Raw genomic sequence first — 10865 nt, 5'->3', positions numbered from 1 at the left:
AATCCTAGGGGACTAAGGAGATTCTGGTGGAAAACCCTGCATTCTTTCCTCCTGTGGACCCTTTCAGCGACCGTGCCCCCCCCCCAAGCCCATCCTTATTCCTGAGTGTTGGCTCCCAATACCCAAAAGTTTTACCTGGACCCCAGTAGCCACACCTATAAGGATCCCAGAAGCATTTCCTGTCAGGTAACACAATACAACCACCATACTCTCCTAAGAACCAGAGAGAGTAACAGAAACCAAGGGACAAAATATCAACCCCTAAAAGACAAGACCAAATATGAGACTTTAAATTACATCTTCTAAAACCCAGATGCCTAGTTACCAGTGTAAAAACAGTACGTTTCCATCAGAGTCCAGCAAGCTACTAGAGTAGGCCTTGAGTATTCCAACATAGCTGAAGCACAAGAAAAAGACCTTAAAATTGCCTTTATGAATATAACAAAGAGAAATTTAGGCACTGAAGATACAGAATATAACAAAGAGAAATTTTTTTAAAAAATATTTATTTATTTATTTATTATACAGTATTCTGTCTGCTTGTATGCCTGCAGGCCAGAAGAGGGCACCAGACCTCATTACAGATGGTTGTGAGCCACCATGTGGTTGCTGGGAATTGAACTCAGGACCTTTGGAAGAGCAGGCAGTGCTCTTAACCGCTGAGCCATCTCTCCAGCCCCCTAACAAAGAGAAATTTAGGCACTGAAGATACAATAAAAGAAATGGGAATCTCAGTCAATAAAAATGTTAAATCTAAAAATATCCTGACACAAAACATTCAGGAAATCTGGGACACTATGGAAAAACCAGTGAATAATAGAACTAGAGGAAGGAGAAGAAACTGAAGTTAAAGTCCAGAAAACATTTCAACAAGGTCAAAGAAGAAAATTTCCCTGACCTAAAGAAGGATACAAGAAGCCTACAGAATATCAAATAATCTGAACCAGAAAAGAAAGAAGTCCTCTCAGCATTTAATAAAACACTAAAAGTATAGAGCAAATAAACCAGGCGATGGTGGCCCGCACCTTTAATCCCAGCACTAGGGAGGCAGAGGCAGACAGACATCTGATCTCTGTGACTTCAGGGCCATCCTGCTCTACAGAGTGAGTTCCAGGACAGCCAGGGCTACACAAAGAAACCCTGCCTCAAAAGCAAAACCAAACACAAACAAACAAAAAGAGGACAAAGAAAAAATATTAAAAGCTTCAAGAGGAAAAGACAAACTGACATATAAAGGCAGACCTATTAGAATAGCACCTGACTTCTAGATGGAGACTCTAAAAGCCAGAAGGCCAGATGTTCTACAGACTTTTAGAGACCACAAGTGCTAGCCACCCTACTGTGCTCATCAAGACTATCAATCATAACATATGGAGAGGATAAGGCATTCCATGATAAAAACCAAATATAAGCAATGTCTATCTACAAATCCAGCCCTATGGAAGGTGTTAGGAGAAAAACTCCAACCTAAAAAGGTTAAATACACCCAAGATAATATAGGAATAAATAGTTCTAGACCAGCAAATCAAAACAGTGGAAACACACACACACCACAGCATCAAAATCATAAGAATAACACTGTTTATTGATATCTCTAACACCAGTGGTCTCAATTCCTTCAATAAAAATACACAGACTGACAGAATGGATAAAAAACATGATTCATTCACATTAACATGAAGGATAGACATCTCCTCAGGGTAAAAGGATGAAAAAAAGATATTCCAAGCAAATGGACCTAAGAAGTAAGCTTGGCATAGCCATTTTAATACCTGACACAACAGACTTCAAACTAAAAGTAATCAAAGCAGATAGGGAAGGATACTACATACCCAGGGAAAAATCCACTAAGAATACATAGAAATTCTAACATCTATGCCCCAAACACAAGGGCACCCAAGTTTGTAAAAGAAGCATTACTATGGTTTAAATTACATATTGACCCTCACGTACTTAATAGTGATAGACTTCAATACCCTACTCTTGCCAATAGACAAAAACTAAACAGAAATACTGGAGATAACTGGCATTATAAACCAAATAGACCTAACATATTTACCGAACATTTCACCCAAGCATAAAAGAATATACCTTCTTCTCATTATTTCCCAGAACTTTCTCCAAAATTGGCCACATACTCAGACACAAAGCAAGCCTCAACAGATACAAGAAAACTGTAATAATACCTTACATCCTATCTGTTCACCATTGATGAAAATTGGGTATCAACAACAGAAAGTTTACAAACTCATGGAAATTGAAAAACTCACTACTGAATGAAAAATAGGTCAAGTCAGAAATTAAGAAGGAAATTAAAATTTTTTTTAGAATTGAATGCAAATGAAAACAAAACATACCCAACCCTGTGGGAAATAATGAAGGCAGTTCTAAGAGGTAGTTCATAGTACTGAGTACTTACATAAAAAATTGGAAAGATATTACATTAATAATTTAACAGCTCACTTGAGAAATCCAGAACAAAAGAAGAAATAACACCCAAAAGAAGCAGATGGCAATACATAATGAAGTGCTATAGTTGCATTTTATTTATGCTTTATAAATAAAGCTTGCCTGAAGACCAGAAGGCAAAACTAAACCACTGGTGGTCAGGCAGTAGTGTTACACACCTTTAATCCCAGGATTTAAGAGACAGAGGCAGGTGAATCTCTGAGTTCAAGGTTACCATGGGCAAAACAAGATCAATACAGAAACAGAATCAGGTGGTGGTGGCACAAACCTTTACTTCCGGTACTAAGGAGTCACACACCTTTAATGCCAACACTAGAGAGGAATATAAAGTGGGATGAGACAGGAACTCACTCTCTTGCAATCTGAGGATTTCTTAGAGGTAAGAAATCACTAGTGGCTTGGCTGCTTTGCTTTTCTGATCTTCAGGTTGAACCCCAATATCTGTCTCTGCATTTTTATTTATTTATTGCAGATGACAATAAATAATCAAAAACTAGTACTCCACCAAATTGAAAAATCTAAAAGAAATAGATCATTTTCTCTATACATACCTCTTACCAAAGTTAAAACAAGATCAGATATGCAATTTAAACAAAACTACTATAGCCTCTAATGAAATAAAAGCAGTAATTAAAATTCCAACCAAAAAAAGTCCAGGCCCAGATGGTTCTAGTGCAGAATTATAACAGACTTTCAAAGAAGAGTTAATGAATGCTGATATTGTATTGGTAAAAGTAAAATGCTGCAGGTCCCCAAGTGTCTGCAGCAGGCAGTGGGCCATTAGACCATGCTGCAGGTCCCTGAGCAGAAGCAGGCAGTGGGTAGCACAGTGGGCAGTGGGTTTGAGAGCAGCGGGTCTGAGAGCAGCCAGTTCCAGGCAGGGATGGTGCAGTTCCCAAGTGGCTTCAGTGGGCCACTTGGGGCAGGGAGCTGTGTGGTGACTGAGAGACCTCACCCTGGGGCAGCCAGTCCCAGGAGGAGAGACAGATGGATGGGCACACCCTGCAGGGAGCTATGCAGCGGGTGAGAGATGGACAGATAGGCACGCCATGTAGAGTGAAGTTGGATATTTATTTAGTGGGTTACAGAGGGGAAGGGGAGAAGAGGAGAGAGAGAGAGAAAGAGAGGAGAGAGAGAGAGAGATACACAGACAGAAGGGGAAGAGGAGAAATGGGGAGAAGGGAGAGACAAGCTGCCTCTTCCAGAGGGAGATGGAAAAGGAAGGGACTCAGGCTGGAAGCTGAAGATTAGCTTGCCTTGGGTGGTGGTGGGGTGGTGGTAGTGGGGTGGGGTAGGGGGAATGGGGGGCAGGCGTGGCTTGTCTCTTAAAGGGACAGAGCAGACCATTACAGACATTCCTAAGGCTATTTCACAAAAGAGAATCAGAAGGAAGAGTGCCCAATTTGTTTTACAAAGCCACACTTACCCTGATATATAGACCACATAAAGACCCAACAAAGAAAGAGAATTACAGACCTATTTCCCTCATGCACATATATGCAAAAATTCTCAATAAAATACTTGCAAACTGAATCCAAGAACACATCAAAAAGATCATTCACCATGATTAAGTAGGCTTTATCCCATAGACACAGGGATGGTTTATCCTAAGTAAATAGATAAATGTAACCTACTATATGTAAACAGACTGAACGACAAAAACCACATAATCATCTCATTAGATGCAGAATCTAACACCTTTCATGATAAAAGTGCTAGAGAGATTAGGGATAAAGGGGACATACTTCAACATAATAAAGGAAGTTTAATGTAAGCCCATAGCCAACATCAACTTAAATGGAGAGAAGCTCAAAGCAATTCCACTAAAATTAAGAACAGTACAAAGCTGTCCACTCTCTCCATACCTATTCAATATAGTACTCTTAGCTAGAGCAATAAGATGAAGGAGGTCAAGGGGATACAAATTGGAAAGGAAGAAGTAAAGTATACTTATTTGTAGATGATATGATACACATTAGTGACCCTAAAAATTTCATCAAGAAACTCCTACAACTGATGAACACTTTCAGCAAAGTAGCAGAATACGAAACTACCTCACAACAATCAGTAGTCCTCGGATATACAAATGACAAGTGTACTGAGAAAGAGATCAGGGAAGCAACACCTTTCACAACAGCCTCAGATAATAGAGGTAACTCTAGCCCAGCAAGTCGAAGACTTGTAAGATAAGTACTTTAAGACACCAAAGAAGGAAATTTATAAAGCTATCAGAAGAGGGAAAGATCTTCCATGCTCATGGAAAGGCAGGATTAATATAGTAAAAACAGACACCTTATCAAAAGCAATCTACAGATTCAATGCAATTTTTGTTATAATTCCAATACACAGGTATTGAAAGGACAATTTTTAACTTCATATGAAAACACAAAAAATTCAGGAAAGCTAAAACAGTTCTGAATAATAAAAGAAGTGCTAGAGGTATCACCATCCTTAATTTCAAGTTGTACTATAGAACTATAGTAATAAAAACAGAATGGTATTGGCCCCAAAGCAGACAGATCAAGCAATGGAACCAAACTGAAGATCCATACATAAACCCTCACATCTATGGACACCTGATTTTTGATAAAGACGACAAACACGCACACTGGGAAAAGATAGCATCTTCAACAAATGGTGCTGGTCAAGCTGGATGGTAAAGATCCATGTTTATCACACTGCACAAATCTCAACCCCTCATATTGTGGTGACCCCCAACTATAAAATTATTTCAATGCTACTTCATAACTGTATTTTCCCACTGTTATGAATCATAATGTAAGCATCTGATATGCAAGATATCTGATATGCAACCTTCAAAGGGATTGTGACCCACAGGTTCAGAACCACTGGAGCAGGGTTTACATATAGATAGATCTTGTTAGGAAAGAAAAATGCAATAGATAACTAATTATGGATGAAGGGGCAGCCTGGAATGGGAAGATCAAGTGGGGAAGAAGATAGGAGAGGGGGACAAGGGGAGATTATGGGGAGAGACAACTAAAATTAAGTACCATTTGAGGGACCGTATGGAAACCTAATGCAATGGGAGCTTCCTAAAATATATAAAATACACGAAAGTGATCTAATTGAAATTGCCAAATAATGGAGAAGACAGCCCCAATTGGTCATCTCTTGCCACCAAATGAAGTTTCCAGTACCAGGACTGGCTTACATCTCATTGAGTTGTTGGCTCAAAGGGTCCCATGGAAATCCACAAACAATCCAGGCTATTGCTAAGATTATGGGTTGTTCACTGCAAACTGACAGTAAGGTCCCATTGCTGAAGAGAACACCAACGTAACTCATTGAACATGGAGAAGTCAAGCTGGGGCTGACAGAGCCTTCACCACTACGTCCTAGTGCCTTTGGTACAGGAATGTACCTGCAAGCCACCAAAAGAGGAAGAAAAACACCAAGCCTGACAGAAACCTTTTGATCTCCAATGCTGTTCTGCCTGCAAGATATTCTTGGGCAGAGCTGGCACAAAGCTTGTGGGAATAACTAACCAAGATCTGATTTGACTTAAGGGCCACTTCATGAGAGGGAACCCATACCCAACAATTCTTGGGTGACCAAGAACCTGAGACTAGACAGCCCAGGGGCCTGGGGTAAAACCAAATACTACTTTCTGTTCTACTAAAAGGATGTAGCAAGAAAATGACCCCTAATGACATTCTGTTGCAGTCTTAATTCATTGTCTTGTTCAGCTACCAACAGAGAAGCTCACCCCTGCAGTGGATGGAGACAATAGAGATACCTACAGCCAGATATTATGCAGAGCGTGAGAGACCTTGGAACACTCAGCCCGAAATGGGGCGTCTCCATCAAATTTCTCTCCTCAGGGCTCAGGGAACCCTGTGGAAAAGGAGTCAGAAAGAGTGCAAGAGCCAGAAGGGATGGGGACAACAACAACAAAACGTGGCCCTCTGTGTCAGCATGATAAAAGCTCCAAGGAACCCACAGAGTCTGAGGCAGCATGCACAGGGCTTACACTGGTCTGTACCAGGTCCTCTGCGTATATATTATGACTTCAAATTTAGTGTTTTAATGGAATTCCTGAGTGTGCCAAACAGTGGGTCTCTGATTCCTTTCTTTCTGTTTGTTTTGTCCAACTCTGGTGTATTAGTTTCTGTTTTATTATATTTATTTTATTATTTAAAAACGTTACATTGGATGAATCAAGTGAAGCATGGCATATTGACAATATTTTTAAAGATTTATTCTTATTTTATGCATGTGAGTGTTTTTGCCAGAATGTATTTATGTGTACTGTGAGTTCGCAGTGCCTGCAGAGGCCAGAAGAGAGTGTTGGAATCCTTGGAACTGGAGTTACTAAGGAGGGTTGGTGTGTGTGCTTGGTGCTTGCTGAGGTCAGAAGAGTTGCTAGATTCCTTGGAACTGTAGTTGTGAATTGTTATGAGCTACAATATGAGTGCTGGGAACCAAACTTAGGTCCCCTGCAAGAGCAATAAGTTCTCTTAAAAGATGAACCATCTCTCCAGCCTCCTCAAACAGTATTTTTCAGAAATATAAAATAGCAGAAATTTTTTCATCCCTTAGAAATGAGCAGGTTAAGAAAGAATTTACAAATAGCTTACAACGGACTTTTCAAACATTTAAACCTAAAACACAAAATCGTTCAGAAAATGTGAAATCCAATCCAATCTTTATTAATAACATACATTAAAGCTACTGATGGTTCTGCGTAAACTGGAGTTACAGGGGCATTATCTGATTTAATGAGTGGAAACAGGACATTTGATGACATTTCAGTTTCAGATAAACAGCAAATAAAGTGTTAGTGTAATTATGTCTCATGAAATGTGTTCAATGGAGTATTTGAGGCACACATGAGAAAGTATTTGTTTTTGTCAGCTGTTTAAATCTAAGCAGGTTTCTTTAATCTGGCACTGACTGGGCTCTACCACAGGTGAAATGATGTGCTCTCAGTGTTACTGCTTCTGTCTTTTCCCCAGGTCAGAATCACCTCATTCACAGCTTGGATTAGGAATCGATGCTGTAGAAAATGTTCGTTTTAGTTGAATTAATTAGGCAAATTGCTATTGGGAGAACTGGCTTTTGGTGAATTGGTATCAAGGTGAGCTAAATCTCTTCAACCACCTTATCAAACTCTTTAAAAAGGTTGTTTCCTGCCTCGGTAAGTTATGGCCACCTACGAACCTAATTCATTTTATAGGTACTATTTACAGTGTCCCACACTGAATTTGCCTCCTGACTCTGGCTCTCTTCTATATGTCTTCTGAGAGGAAGGACTTGTTTCTCTTCAAGCATAACTAAGGCCCGGACTAAAGATGGCAAATACATTTTCCAATGTGGCAGTTAGTGTTGAAAGACATTGGTTTAAATCTGCCATGGCTCAAAAATCCCCATTGAGCTTGGTATAGTTTTATTTTGCACTTGCACAGATGGAGAAACTGGTACAAATAATCATTGACTTGTAAGTATTAGGGACACAGTCAGAGGGAAATTCAGGTGCCCAAACCCCCTTAACTCATCAAACTAACTTAAGAAAACTCACCATAGCAAAAGTCTCCAAATTTGGCTACTGTTGCCCAAAAAAAACAGATGAAATGTGCATTCCCAGACTGTTTCTGAAACAAAGTGTCACCCGATGGCATGTCTTTCTTCCTCTCTGTAGCCTGAGTATTATCTGTCTCCTCATCAGCTCCAGACAACCACGGTGGCAGAGAAGAATAGGCTGTTATTTGATGCCAAATTGGATCTGCAGAGACTCTGTGAACCAGACTGGAGCATTATTACAGTGACTCAGTATGTGTGTGTCTGTTTGTGATTTTTAATGTTGATAGCTCGCTAGACTTACTTTTAATTTCCTCTTAAATATTAGGATGTTTCAAAGTGCCCACAGCTACTGATTAGACCATTGTGTTTCTGATCTTGGTGATAGAATGTAGCCAACTTTCAAGGGAAAAAAATTATAAAGTTTGTACTGAACTTTCTGTCCACTCACCACAACCCTTGGAAAACATACATATTTTTCAGCTCAGCACATTTTAATCGCCCTTGTTGCCCTTTGGTTCTCAAATGCTACTTAGTCATGGTAGGAAAAGGCAGTCTGTTCCACTATCATTTCCTGTGTTCTGGTCTTCTAAAAATCAAGTGTTCTAAAGGGGATCTGACTTAAAGATGAGTAGGAAGCCAGAGTGTTGACTCCTCCTGCTATGGGTAACAACCAAAGGCACTAGTAAGACATTCTGCACTAGATGACAATTACTGTCCATCCACGGTCTCCGCATCTACACTGGACCACGTCAAAAGGAATCTTACATGGCACAGGGCTTAAAGGAAGATGCTTGTTTTAGCTACACGAGAGCCTCAGAGCTTGGAATATTTCTGAGAAGAGTCAAACACCTCTCACATTATAACTTTAATGCTACTATGTGTCATGGAGGCATCAAAATCAACTTTCAGTTTATGTTAGTTTCCAAAAATTAAGAACTCCCTCCTCAGTTCTTGTCACTCAGAGTAACTCCCATATGGCTTAATAGGTTTCTTTTTCTTGTGTTATTCATATCCTCAGTTATCAAACTCTTTCCACTGTACATTAACAAATTTCCTATGCACTGTTTTTTTTCTGAAATTCTACCTTTGTATTTGAATGAAACCTGGTTCTTCCTTAGGCCAGCACCTTAATTTAGTCATCTCAAAATATAGCTATATTGTCATCTTAGCCTTTATGCCTATGAGCCGAGAGACAAGAAATCTCTGTCTTGTCTTTGATACTTCTAGGTCATTCTACCTCTCTTGGTCCTGGTAACAATCCTAAGCCTAAGGTCAGCTTAGCATCTCCTCTGTGACCCCCTGGCGACCTTCGCATTATTTATCTATTAATTCCACAGGACTTTCTCTTGTTTACAGAGGCTTTCTGTGTGATGACTTGTTATTTGTCCAGTTCTGTTCCTTCCCTACTTCTTGGTGATTTCAGTATCTGCAGAGTTGTTTGTCCTAATAGGCTAATGTTTCCATCTCTTGACTGTCACTCCTCTAAGTTCTGGATCTTATTCTGATCTCAGTCACCTCTTCTAACCACACTGAGAAAGATATTATTATTATTATTATCATCATCATCAGTAACGGTGACACTTTCTCAACTTAAGTTTCAAACATCAAATGTTATAGATACCCCTCCGTTTTTTTCCAGCTCAATCACTGTAAGACCCAACTGTCATAAATGCTCCGCCAGTCCAATACATGAAATTTGTTAGTTTCACCATCCGTTTTTATATTCACCACTACCCTGTACCTTTGTTTACAGATAAAAATAGCTGTGGTCAACCATTCTAACCAACCCCTTTTGTATATCCTTCACCCTGATCCTCTCTCAACTAAATGTACTTGCTTATAAAATCCATTTTTTTTTTTAAAAAACTGTTATGTAAATTAACCCATTTATTTAGTTGGCTGTGCACTATTGAGTAGGCTTGGGTATCAAATGGTAGCACTTTTACTGGTCTTTCAGTTTCTTCAGTCTTCTGATGGCAGACTTCACTGTGATGGCAGAAGTCATGTTGTAGGTCCAGGCCCTGCCAGCCACTACTTTCATGCAGGAATCACAGTGCCAGATGCCGACGGCTCGTCTCTTCATCTTGGTCTTGCCACAGAAGGAGCACGTGTACTTGGCGTGCTGGCTGACTTCAATTTTCTTCACTGTTTTCCGGAGGGAGGCACCATAGCGGGTCCCATATTTCCCGACAATCCCGACCTTCTTGGTTTGTTTAGCCATGTCTCCAGAACCTAAGCCAAACACAGAGAGCGAATCCAAATTTTTATAAATATTAAAGTTTGCCTGCACCAGACTTATGTTTATATAGACTGGTGTGGGAGAGAAAGCATCATTAAGTTGCTAACTCTTCTCATTTGGTGTGTGTGAATACAAATGGCCCCTAACGCTGTCTGGTGTTTGTCTAGTTCATGTACTCTCCCTTTCTTCCCCATTCTACCTTGACTACTTCATATTTTTTCAACCTTCAGCACGCTCCATTCTCTCCATTAGTAGAGCATCTTATTCATTTACTAATAAACAAAGTGCTTAGAGAATGACCTCAGAAGTTCTTACCACATTGACGTATTAACCCGCCTTTGCTTTTTATGTCTTGCTTTATGTTCTGTGACTGTTAAATGAACTGGCTATGTGCATACCTGAGACTGTCTCTATACTTGTGTTCAAATTCTTTGCCATAGCATGCTCTCAAGGACATTACTTTCTGTCTCTAACATATTATTGATTGTCTCCTTTCCGTTGACTCTTTTCCATCAATGTACAAGAATGTTGTTCTTGCATCTTAAAATAACCATCTTTTGACCCATCTTTCCTTTCAGCTACCATTTATTTCTCTTTTTTTTACCAAAAAATT

General features: G+C 39.7%; 1 protein-coding gene across 1 annotated transcript; it reads right to left on the bottom strand.

The window, feature by feature from the left end:
- Positions 1–9955: 9955 nt before the first annotated feature.
- Positions 9956–10234, bottom strand: LOC130886610 (60S ribosomal protein L37a-like). The gene has a single exon (XM_057788579.1). It carries the CDS (start codon positions 10232–10234, stop codon positions 9956–9958), a length of 279 nt encoding a protein of 92 aa, XP_057644562.1.
- Between the last annotated feature and the right edge of the window lie 631 nt (positions 10235–10865).

The sequence above is a fragment of the Chionomys nivalis genome, chromosome 14 (genome assembly GCF_950005125.1).
Source record: "Chionomys nivalis chromosome 14, mChiNiv1.1, whole genome shotgun sequence".
NCBI lineage: Eukaryota > Metazoa > Chordata > Mammalia > Rodentia > Cricetidae > Chionomys > Chionomys nivalis.
The sequence above is the reverse complement of the archived record's forward strand: the minus strand, read 5'-3'. Positions and strand labels throughout refer to the sequence as shown.